The following is a 13,288-nucleotide window of genomic DNA, read 5'->3' on the forward strand; positions in this document are numbered from 1 at the left end:
ACATGCAAACTTTCAGTTCAGAAAACTGTTTTACCAAATTGTCTGCAAGATGCCAAATGTTATTTTTAGATAGGTAGGTGTTAAATTGAAATAAACAAACTGAAGGACTACAACAGTGGTTATCAACCTGTGGGTCCCCAGATGTTTTGGGCTTCAACTCCCAGATATACTAGCAGCTGGTAAACTGGCTGGGATTTCTGGGAGTTGTAGGCCAAAAACCTGGGGAACCACAAGTTGAGAACCACTGGCCTACAAAAAAGGTTATTGGAATCCATTAAAAAAAACACAACTCCAGACTGAGGCCCCTTCTACATTGTCCTTATATCCCAGGATCTAATCTCAGGTTAATTTGCTTTGAACTGGATTATATGAGTCTCCACTGCCATATAATCAGGGATAAACAGATAATCTGGGATCAGATCCTGGGATATAAGGTCCATGTGGAAGGGGCCTGAGGATGGTGGTAAAAGCTTGAAAGCATTATTGAAAATATTTGCTTTCTGAGGGAAAAAAACATTTACCCTTACTCTACAAACTAGCACTATTAGTACTACCAATGTAATTCCTTTTCCCAAAGCTTTATTCTCTATCTTAAATAGAGATTTTAGCATCAACATTCTATTCAGTCATTACAGCAGAGCACATATCTTCTAAAAATACCAATAAAGATTACTTTTGAAATATTCTTACGATCGGTTTAATCAGCACTCTGAATTTACACATTTACTAAAAGGAGACTTGACTTTTGAATATTCTCCTACTAATTTGCATAGTGTGTTAGATTTTATCATCTCTACAATGCACAACTAACCAAATTCAATTGTTTTACGTAAATAATATTTGTCAAGTTTAAATTGATACAAGGCTATCAGTCATGTGGCTAAATCCAGACACTCAAGAGTAGATCCACATAAATGAATAGAACAAGTCAATCACACTCAAGCTCACCCCAACTGATTTTAACTGATATTGTTTTGAGTCTGGATCCAAGCCAATGTAGTTTCCACTTAACATCTGCAGTATGCTTTCAAGCCAACTGTCAAATACTGCTTTATAGTCTGACCACCTCCTCAGTGTACAGAAACTGTTCAACTTTACAGTTTGATGTTTTTCAGATGCTTAATTGCTAAAGACAGAATATCTTTCTTAGCATAAAAATATCAGCTGCTATCCACCTTCCTGCAGTGGAAGATAGACTATGAAACTGTCAAGACAATTCTTAGAGTGTGCTGAATGATCAATGTCAGTGCCAGTATTTTCTGTCCTTAATTTCTTTTCATGCATCGATGTCTACAATCCCATCCCCTACCATGTATACTGCATACATACTGAAAAGGTTGCATGCATCTTGCAAAATAGGCTACTGTATTTGAGAGCTTGCTGTTTTATAAACAACTCTTTGTTGTTTTTGCTTCTAACATATAGCTTAGTACCCCCCTCCCAAATACAGTGTTTTAGGCTTGCAATCCTGGAAAACACGGCAACAAAAGGTACTCATTTTGCTTTACACACTTGTGAGTGAATGCCCAAACTGAATGCTCACTCAGCAGCTAAATTTGTGACATCTGTTATAAGACACAAAATACTTAAAAGTTCAAAATGGTCCACATGGGTGGCTGAGATAGTGACACTTTTGCATTCCAATGGCTGACAGTACACAAACTATTAAAATACTGCATACATTATCTTTAGGCTATATGTATAATGTGCATATGAAATGTAAATTAATTTTGAGTTCAGTTTTGGCTGGCTTCAGGAAGAGCACAGATGCCCTGTTGCAACCACTCCAATGGCTGCCAGTCCATTTCCAGACGCAATTTGAATTATAGGTTTATAAGCCCCTATATGACTTGGATTCAGGTTATTTGAAGGACCACATCTCTACGATAACCTGGAGAGGGCCCTGTCCCACTGCCATCTCAAGCTCATTGAGTGGGAATAAGGAAGAAGGCCTACCAGACTCTGGAACTCCCTGCCTAGAGGGACCATCTGCAAATTTAATGAGTGTGCCTTCTATTCAGCCATCCAAGCCATTGATAAAGATGTTGAACGGCTCTGGTCTCATGAAAGACCCCACTGGTCACCTCTCTCTGGGATGCACAGAACCATTGGGCATGAGCACCCTTTGAGTTTGGCCAGCCAACCAATCCCCATCTACCAAGCTTGCAGGAGAGAGAAAGAGATAAGGTTAGTCTGGCGTGACCTGTTATTGGGAAGCCCTTGTTGACATTTTGTGACTGTTTAATATTCTGCTCCAGAATCTTTCCTGGTATTGATGTCAGACTGACTGGGAGGTCATTATTTGCCCCCCCCCACACACACACACACACTTTTTCTAAAAAGATGGGACTGGTGTTTGGCTTCTTCCAATCTGCTGGAACATTTCTTCAAAGAAGATTGGCAGTGGCTATCCCTCTCAATTTGCTGTCATGCACAAATGGGATAAGTGAGCCTTCTATTCCATCCCAAAAGCCCAAATTTCAAACACTTCTGGTCCCAAGCATTTCAGGAAACATGGGAGATTCAGGCTGTATGGATATGGGCAAACTTCGGCCCTCTGGGTGTTTTGGACTTCAACTCTCACAATGCCTAACAGTGGGAGTTGAAGTGCAAAACACCAGGAAAGCCTAAGTTTGCCCAGGCCTGGGCTAGACAATGCTACTGTTAGATGGATTGGGGATTGGTTGACTGGCAGAGCCCAAAGAGTGCTTATTTTATTTACCATATTTATATCCCATCTTTCTCTGCATCCCAGAGAGAGGCCACCAGTGGGGTCTGTCATGGGATAGTGCTATTCAACATTTTTATCAATGACTTGGATGGCTGAATAGAAGGCACACTCATTAAATTTACAGATGACATCAAATTGGGAAGGATAGCTAATAGCCCAGAGGACAGGATCTGAATGCCTGATCTACACAGCCATACAATGCAGTTTCAGGATGCAGACTGAACCAAATTATATGGCAACGGAGTCTCATACAAGGCATTTAATCTGCATTCTGGAACTGCTTTTATAGGATGATGTGGATCCAGGTGATACACAGCGAGGCCTTTTACACAGCTGAATAAAACCTCATATTATCTGCTTTGAACTGGGATAGACAGCAGTGTGGACTCAGGGCCCTTCCAGACAGCCCTATAAAATGGCATATAAAGACAGAAAATCCCACAATATCTGCCTTCTACTGGGTTATCTGAGTCCAGGCTGGCTAGAGGGAAGATATATAGAGGGATCCCTCATGCCCAATGACTTTGTATTTGTTGGTTGGGGGAAAAAATGGATGTAATACACTGTTACATTGCTCTTTGTATAATAACTCTAGAAACAATATTCTGGGAGCCCTTTTGGAAGAGAAGGAAGCATGGCATCAGTCAGCAGTTATCTGTGACTCGTTAGCGAATTATTCAAAAAATATAGCATTAAAGGCAGCCCAAATAAATCTGAGTAAAATTAGTAAAGTCCACAGCAGTGGCTAGAAATGGAGATAGTTTGGATGATACAAATCAGGCATTGTTATTGTTATCACATCACTATTACTGTAATTTTAAAGAGACAGTATATGGAATAGGTTTTAATGTTTATATTGAGAAGTGCTTATTGTACTTTTAAATGCTGTGTATTATTTGATGCCATGGCCTATGGCTGGTACAATAAACAATTCATTTATAACAGTCCGCATTGCCATATATCCTAGTCCAAAGCAGATACTGTGGGATTTTATTCAGGTGTGTGGAAGGGGCCTCAGATCACACAATTCAAAACAGATACCCTAGGATCTTTTGCCTTGATATTGACGGCTATATGGCTGTGTGGATGGGCCCTAGTGTTCTTTAGTCCCTCCCTTCGGTTCCATAGAAGGCCGGCTCTAGCCTCCATGCCGGGCATGAGCAAATTTGGGTCCTCCAGGTGTTTTGGACTCCAACTCTCACCATTCTTGAAAGCCTCAGGCCCTTTCCGCGGCTTGGGGGGGGGGGGGGGGAGGAAAGGGTCTGAGGCTTTCAAGAATGGTGGGAGTTGGAGTCCAAAACACCTGGAGGGCCCACGTTTGCTCATGCCTGCTCTAGGCCCCACCAATGGCTCTTTTCCCTCCCTCAATCCATCAACCCATCCCCTGCTTTCGCCCCATTGAAGGTCTCACAGCCGCCGCCCAAGCTCTTCTTTACCAGAGGCCTCTGCCCGCCTAAGCGCTTCCCTCGCTGCTTCAACTCACCGCAATGACCACGGTGTCCTCGGACTGGAACTTGGCGATGTACTTGTCGCCTCGGGTCACTTCGGAATCGTTGAGGGGCCTGAAGCGACACATCACTTTGATGTTGCACTCCGCCGGGTCCGCCATCTTAGGCCTCAGCCGCCGCCTCCTCCTCCTCCTCCTCCTCCTCTTCCCTCAGCGTCGAGTCAGGCCCAGCGGCCGCCTCGCCCCGACGTAAGACAAGAAAATCCTTCCCCAGAGTCAGGAGCCGAACCACGGTCCGAAGAAGGGCGGAGGGCTCCCGCTCCGCCCAGGCCTCCTCTCTCTTCCTCCTCCTGCACTCACTTCCTTTCCAATATGGCCGCCATGGCGGCACCTGCAGCCGGCGAATCCGGGCCCTCCCCTTCTGCGCGCGCGGAGGGGGCGTGGCTAACAGCCGGGCAGGGAGAGAGGTGACGTCACCATCCGCAGCGAGGACCGCCGCCTCGCGGGTACTGCGCAGGCGCAAATCGATCACAACAAGCCTTCCACAGGGAAATCCTGTCAGCAAGTCCGGGAGGAGAGATGTAGCGCGCAGGCGCAAAAGGAAAAGGCGAGAGCTGTGTTGCGCATGCGTTGACTATTTAGCGGGAAAGCGTGGCCAGGATTCTCTCTCTTCCTGGACTTCTAAAATCCTTTGAAGTTAGTGCGGTCGCTAGAAATCGATAGGAAATTCTGATTTCTTCCACGTAGAGATTGCGAGGCCCTTCCCACAGAACAAGATAGGATAAGGGTGTATCTTCACACTATAATATTATAATATACAGTAGAGTCTCGCTTATCCAACGTTCCGAATTATCCAACGCATTTTTGTAGTCAGTGTTTTCAATACATCGTGATATTTTGGTGCTAAATTCGTAAATACAGTAATTACTATATAGCATTACTGTGTATTGAACTACTTTTTCTGTCACATTTGTTGTACAACATGATGTTTTGGTGCTTGATTTGTAAATTCATAACTTAATTTGATGTTTAATAGGCTTTTCCTTAATCTCTCCTTATTATCCAACATATTCGCTTATCCAACATTCTGCCAGCCCGTTTACGTTGGATAAGCAAGACTCTACTGTACTAATACTATGTTATATTAATAATATATTGTATGTATATATATAATATTGATAATATAATGTAATACAATATAATAATACACTATTATAATTGTATATTGTATATTACATGTAATATTAATATTGCAGCATAGTGGTATAGTACAATATAGTAATTTATGATGCTAATATTGTGCTATACTAATAATATAATATATTGTATGTACATATAACTTGTAAGCCGCCCTGAGTCGCCTTTGGCGTGAGAAGGGCAGGATATAAATGTCACAAATAAATAAATAAATATAATTAATGCAGGGTTGCTGGGTTGTATGGCCATGTTCCAGAAGCATTCTCTCCTGACATTTCGCCCACATCCTCAGAAGTTGTGAGATCTGTTAGAAGCTAGGCAAGTGGGGTTTATATATCTGTGGAATGTCCAGGGTGGGAGAAAGAACTCTTGTCTGTCTGAGGCAAGTGTGACTGGTGCAAATGGCCAGCTCGATTAGCAGCTTCAAAGCCTGGCTTTGATATAACAGCATATTATTTGAGAACACAGAAATGCTGGACCACTCCAACAACACCATGTCAGACTACACAGATAAGCTATTGAAATCCACAAGCATGTAGACAATGTCAACAGAAAGGAGGAAACCATGAAAATGAACAAAATCTGGCTACCAGTATTTTTTTTAAAAAAAACTCTAAAATCAGGACAGTAAATAAAGAACAACACTCAGAAAAAAGAGGAATCCCAGACATGAAACAATCAGGGCCAGTTAACACCTCCCAACAAAGGATTCCCCCAGGCAGGAAGCGGTCAGGTTTTGAAGCTGCCAGGCTATTCAATGCTAATCAAGCTGTCCAATGCAACATTCACACTTTTCTCAGGCAGACAAGAGTTCTTTATCCCTGGACATTATTTCAAATATGTAAACCACACTTGTCTAGTTTCCAACAGACCTCACAACCTCTGAGGATGCCTTATGTGGGCGAAACATCAGGAGAGAATGCTTCTGGAACATGGCCATATAGCCCAGAAAACTCACAGCAACCCAGTCATTCACTTTCTTCCTTAACTGGAGAACAAGGTGATTTACCAAATTATAATATTGCACCCTTCTGATTTACACAGTGGTCAGATGCTGTTCAAATGAAATCTTAACCATAATGTAATTGCCTTATCATTTTAACTGTCATCCAGGTAGATAGATAGATAGATAGATAGATAGATAGATAGATAGATACACACATACACATACACATATACATATAAACCCTGCAAGATATTCTTGGAATTTAAAATGCCATCTGCGCAGAGTTTATAGGTGGAAAATCAGTAGAACAATTTGTTTGGAGTATTCATCTTGGTTTCTTTCTCTTTTTTTTTTTGCAAAAAGGCTCCATTTTCCCCCCAACTCAAAACAACCAAACCCTTGTGTTCAGCCCATCAAATATCCTAATGGCCTAATAACCCCTAAAGGAAAACAATGGCTGTTGCTTACTTGTAGGGAAACCTAATAGTATTGATATCAAGGGACAGTTTTCTACTTTGGCAACAATATCCTCCTAATAAATATATTATTACTTGAATGTAGTCCTTGGAGGCTAATTTCCCCCATGTGATATGCTGGTTTTCTTATCCACTGCCCTGTTGTAGAAAAAAGAGTGTTTGTGTGTGTCTTGTTCTGCTGAATTGTGCCAATGTATGTTAAGTCTTCATTTATTAGACCTTTTACCAGTTTTCCATCAGATAAAGCAAGCTGGACTCCCCATTGTCCAGGTAAATGTCTTTCTTTAGAAGATATGATGCCTTATCCTTGTACTAGCACCATGTTGTACGTCATATTTTTTTGATTTACTTAGAATACATGCTGGAATTTATATTTGCCTTTGAATTCCACTGGATGTTCATTAATGGTTAGATCCATACTTATTGTGTACTTATAGTTGACATATGGGATTTCACTGTACAAATGTTAAACTATGCAGGTGTATGTGGATTAACGCACACAGCCGTGATCCATTTTACTGAAATCTCCTAATGTTGATGATATGGTTTTGGCAGATTGGTTGCTGTTTGTTCATTAGTGATCTCCCTTCACTTTGGAGTATGATGTTTTAATATACAAAGGGACATGGCTTAATGCACTAAGGCAGGTTTTGGTCTTTGCCATGAAGATCTTGTTTCAACATATTCTTCTGACTTATGCAGCTGAAGCCTTAAGCGGTGTTCTCTCTTCATCTGAGCAGAAGGAGCTCTACTTCACAACCACAGAAATGCTGTAGGCAATCATTATTCACCAGGCGGTGGGTGTGATCATACCTTTTAAAAGGCCACTGTTCTTTGATGGAGTATGAGCAAATATTCTCAGAAAAGACAAAATTCTAAAGATGTGTTCATGCCTTCCATTTTAATGAAATGCACCATCATCTTCATCATCATAGACTATATCTTGTGGCTGAGCATGGGATTGTCTTCGAGAAGTAGAGTCTTGGCAATGGGTCCATAAGTGACTGTAGAGACCTATTCGGTCTGCATGGTCTCTCACAATGAGGACATCTATTTCCTATTATAATCTCTAAGACTCATGTGCAGAGCAGTGTCTCGAACAGAACTTTGCACATCTGGACACTATTAGTGACACCCAGAATATAGCCACCTTGGTTGGGATCTTCTGTGAGCAATAGTCTAATGAAGTATATTTTCCAAACTCTGGATATGGCAAATTTGTAGTTGTCCTTTTATTTCTACAAATTCGGTATCCATGGATTCTGCCATCCACAGCTTGAAAATATTCTTTTATAATCAAAAAGCAAATCTTGATTTTGCCATTTCATATAAGGCACAACCTTTTACTATGCCATTGTATACAATGAGATTTACACATCCACATATTTTGGAATCCACAAGGGATACCAAGGCACCACTATATAGTACGCTACATCACTGTGAGACTGATCGGTAGTGGATCAGCTGAGGATGAAAAAAGGGACTTGGAAGAGGACTGTTGCCCAGAACTCCAAAAACAAAGTCCAAAAGAAGTTACTAGTTGTCAGTCTTGGCTGCAGACTGCTTATAACTTATCATTTCCATGGGGATAGCACATCATGCATATTTGTAAGGAAGGGATGGATATCAGGCCACCTGTTGGCTGTACTGTTGTTGTTATGCACTCCAAGTCATTTCTGACTTGTGACGACCTTATTGCACACTTATTACAAGGTTTTCTAAGGGTGTATGACTTGCCAAGGTCACTTTGTGGGGTTTCGGGTAAATTGAGCAAGTGAATTGAGCCTGGTTCTCCAGAGTCTTAGTCCAATGCTCAAATTACTACTCCACGCTGACTCTCCATGAGCTGCATAGTGTGATCCAAACCCACACCAGGTCCACTATTAAGGCAAATGGCATAGAAAAGGACAGTTATGCCTGCCAGAAGCATCCAGGGGATGTGGTTGTCCATTTTGATGTTTATATTTAGTTTTTCAGGAGCACCACACAGCACATCTTAAACATCTGGTTTTGAATTAAGGGGGTAGTTGTCACAAGCACTATCCCATCACAGGAGAGTTTGCAAGCCTAGGATCAGTCAACTGAGGGCCAAATCTAATGTAAAACCTTATAGATCTGTAAGCTAAATAGATTTAAGGAAAACATAACTACTTTATCCTCATCCAAGCGGTTTGGTTTTTAATCGATCGAGGGTCTTAATCTGGAATATTTTTGACCCAAATATGAATTCCACTCTTTTGCATGGCATGAAAATGTTCTGTGCCCACAAATATGTTTGTGAATACAGCATGAAAAGTGTTGTGTGTTTTCTGGGCTGTATAGCCATGTTACAGAAGCATTCTCTCCTGATGTTTCGTCCACATCTATGGCAGGCATCCTCACAGGTTGTGATACCTCACAACCTCTGAGCATGCCTGCCATAGATGTGGGCGAAATGTCAGGAGAGAATTCTTCTGGAACATGGCCATACAGCCCGGAAAACATACAACAACCCTGAAAGCCTTCCACAACAGCATGAAAAGTATTCTATAATACTCAAATATCAAGGCCTGGAAACATATATTTACATGGAATGTAAGTCATATTTGTTTTAAGTAGATGTCAGTCATCCTTGTTTGAGAAAAAAATGTAGCTAACAACAATGCAGTTAACTTGCTTGAATAATTTGTATTGCAGACTGGAGGGTTTTTTTTAAATCTACATAGCAGCTGGCTGAAACTCAGGAACAATATTTACAACTGTTGTCAAATATTTACTGACTGCTATAAAATACTTATCTTGTAGATCTAGTTCTCTGTGAATTCTGCAACAAAACATGTGGCCAATTTACACTTTCCCAGAACAATCGCATGCATGTGTGTCTGTGCTTTCAAGTTGCCTGTCAATTTAAAGTGACCTCATGAATTTCATAGGGTTCTGCTGGTTCCTTCCTCTGAAATATAGCCTACAGCATCTGATATTTGTCAGCCATCTCCCCTCCAAGGACTACCCAGGTTTGACCTTGCTAGGCTTCCAAGATCAGATGGGATCTGGTGCCTTTAAGGTATTTAGGCCCCTTAATCTTCATTTAATTCAGTGGTATTTACTCCCATGTTAATTGTGAAAATCAGACTTGCACACTTTCATCAATTCATGCAATGAACTTTGAAATCAAAATCTATGTTTGTTGCTATTGCTGTATATTATAGAAACAACCCCTTTAGGCTTACATGGCGCAGGGATTCTGCCAATTTGGAGAATTGCTGTAGCTATGTAATTATGTAATTATCCTGTCAGAATTGGTTTGGCATCAGCAAGTTTAATCTGATGTAAAAAATAATTTGACTGAATTGTCAGCACAGGTGCACATACAGACTGAAATGGAATTTGTTTCCCTCGCCCTGATCTAAAAACAAGTCTGCTAGATTAATCATTATGTCGTGATATGTTAAAATTCAGAATACTACAAGCAAACAATATACTTTATTCAGGATACTTTAGAGAGCTTACTAGCATTTAAGGAATGTTTGATTTCCCTAGTTAAATAAAGGTTTTCCCCTGACATAAGTCTAGTCGTGTCCAACTCTGGGGGTTAGTGTTCATCTCCATTTCTAAGCCGAAGAGCCGGTGTTGTCCGTAAACACCTCCTAGGTCATGTGGCTGGCAAGACTGTGTGGAGCTCTGTTACCTTCCTGCTGGAGTGGTACCTATTGATCTACTCACATTTGCATGTTTTCAAACTGCTAGGTTGGCAGAACTTAATTTCCCTAGAATCTACAAAATATAATGTAAGCGAATTCAGAGAAATATGTCTGTGAGAATGGGAAATATGTGGCCCTCCAGATGCTGTTTTAATGCATGACCCATCAGAGTTGAAGTCCAGCAACATCTGATGGGCATACATTTGTAAATTTGGTGTAAATTGACTTTAATCAGGGATTTGGCTAGCCTTCAAACACTTTGCATTGTGTAGTGTTGATGTTATAACCATTACTTGTAGCCTCCAAAATTTAATTTATCCAAAAATGAATCCCCCCTAGGTTCCTTGTGTCTTACTCCTAAGTAAATGGGCATAGGATTGCAAAGGTAAACTACAACCTTATTTATGTCTACTTCTTGTATGGGCGAACCCATCCTTGCAGAGCAACCCCAACCCCTGGATCAGATGGTAGGTGAGATGAGAGGATCTCTTTCATGCTCTGCAGCAGAGCTTTTCAAACATTTTGTGTTGGTGACATACTTCTTAGGCATGCATCATTTTGTGACATACTAATTCAGATTTACTAGCAAACCAGAGGTTAAATCAACCCCTTATAAGAGATACAGGCAGATATATAAATTGTAATACAAATTTTATGGGGACACAACATATCTCGTGAAAACCTTTCATTTATATTTTTTAAAAATATAATTTATTGCTTATTTCACATGGACTCAGAGGTTTCTCATTACATTCGCACAAAACACACACTGCAGCTGACACATTAAGGTGTCGCAATACACAGTTTGGAAAACTCTGATCTATAGCTACAACATTTTGAATCCACTTTAGGAGTCCTAATATGACAAATCTTGGGGTTTGTTTATTATATTTAGAATTATTTGCCAAAGAGTTGCACTATAAAATAAAATAAAAATTTAATACCCATGATTCCATAGAATGTGACCCTGGCCACTGAAGTGTAATTATTGTGCAATAATTGTGTCCCAATGCCAAGGGAGGGGAGTTCAATCGATCATGGTGGGATTCCCGCTGGCCTAATGGGTCACAGTGTTTTCATAAAAATCCCATGAATGTAGATGAGCCACTACTAGCAGGTGCTACAACAGATTGTTCAAGGAAATAGTCCTCTGGCCAGTGTAATTGGAAAAGGTGTTAATGGGACTTACAACTTTTACTTATGACAGATAGGATCAGAGGGTAGGGAAAATAAATAAGCAGATTTGGTGTTGTGTGCCATTTCCAGTGTTTGGCAACCCTTGACAAGCTTTGTTCAGACAGTTTGCCTCCGCCTTCCTCTAAGGCTGAGAGATTATGATTTGCCTAAAATAATCCAATGGGTTTTCATGTCTGAGCAGGGATTTGAACTCCGTTCTCCAGAATCATCATTCAGTTCTGAAGACTCTACACCATGCTGAATCTTGAGTGGTTAGATAGATGCTCTCTTTTTTCACTTTGATGGGTCATAGTTGAAAAAGATAACTCTTTCAGCAACAAACATATTTTTAAAAGCAGATCCAGATTCCGTACTCACTGTGGCAAAACACATCTTAGGAAAATTAATCTCCCTTCTCCTTCCCCTTGTTAAGTAACACAAGATGTACAATGATCCTGTTTTCATAACCAGTATACTCAGTACTTTTCACTGCAGCAGTGTATATATAACTAAGCAAAAACAGGCATCACATGAATTTGGTTCCTTGCCTGACCAGCTTTTTTGTTTTGTTCCTGAACTATGTTTGTAAGATGTTGGTTTTGTCTGAATGGACGAAAAAGAAGGACAAGCTGATTGTGATATTCCTCAACAAGATTTAGTTAAAACTGCCAAAATCCCCCAGCCAAATGGATTAGAAACAGCCTAGAAGTTATCACAAAAGCTACATATTATGCATGGAGAGACAGTTGTTTCAGTGGTGGCTTTCCATGTGAGCCAGAATCCCAATTTTTCCACATTTTGGTTTGTATAGAGGTGTTGATAAATATAAAGATACCTAAGTTTTGTGTGGGTTTTGTTAAAGTTAAAAACATTTTTGTGCTTATACTCAGAACATTATAGTAATTGGCTTATTGGACCAGAACTATTCTGCATCACTCTATGCTGCAGTCTTTTTCTATTCTTTTCCCCCCATAAAATGATGTATTTGAGTATATAGAACCTTTAGAAAGTAAAGCTACTGCTATATTATTTACAAGATAGAATGTGCTATTTCTTTCTCCATCAAACCTGTGGGTTGTTGGTTAGGTTGGGCACTGGCTATTGCTTCTTCCTTGATAAGTCAGCTACTGAGCTTGAGAGGTCCTGTACTATTGCTTCCATTTCTCAGCACCAAGGCATAGGAGTGGTTACTGTGTTTACCTCCAATGCATAGGAGTGGATACTGTGTTTACTGAATAGGGAATGTTCTTTAACTGTTTTAATATTACTTTGAATCATGCAGCATTACAGGTAGGACAATAAAGCAAAGACTAAACCGTAGAGTACTGATTACATCGTTATAGCTCCCATGAGATAAAAATCTTCCATTAGGTTTTTTATCAGATCCATTTCACCTTAGAATTAACTGTGTTTCCATTGTTGATATTTAGAACTTTAGATAGAAATGGCATGACCTTCTAATTTAGTAAGGTCAAATGTATTGTGTGTATTTTTAATGAGGCACATTTTAATATAAAAGAAAGATAAGGCCGGGCTGTGGCGCAGCTGTTGAGCAGCTGCCTTAAATCACTCTGACCATGAGGTCATGAGTTCGAGGCCAGCCCGTGGCGGGGTGAGCACCCGTCAATTAAAAAA

General features: G+C 40.4%; 1 protein-coding gene across 2 annotated transcripts in view; it reads right to left on the reverse strand.

The window, feature by feature from the left end:
* kif5b (kinesin family member 5B) overlaps window positions 1–4,588 on the reverse strand; it is a 33,553-nt gene extending 28,965 nt beyond the window's left edge. For both annotated transcript variants that reach the window (XM_003221958.4, XM_008112340.3), the window contains exon 1: window positions 4,215–4,588. In XM_003221958.4, coding sequence (XP_003222006.1) covers window positions 4,215–4,340 — 126 coding nt within the window. In that variant the 5' untranslated portion in view covers window positions 4,341–4,588. The remainder of the gene's footprint in view (window positions 1–4,214) is intronic.
* Window positions 4,589–13,288: the final 8,700 nt, after the last annotated feature.

This window comes from Anolis carolinensis, chromosome 6, assembly GCF_035594765.1.
Source record: "Anolis carolinensis isolate JA03-04 chromosome 6, rAnoCar3.1.pri, whole genome shotgun sequence".
NCBI lineage: Eukaryota > Metazoa > Chordata > Lepidosauria > Squamata > Dactyloidae > Anolis > Anolis carolinensis.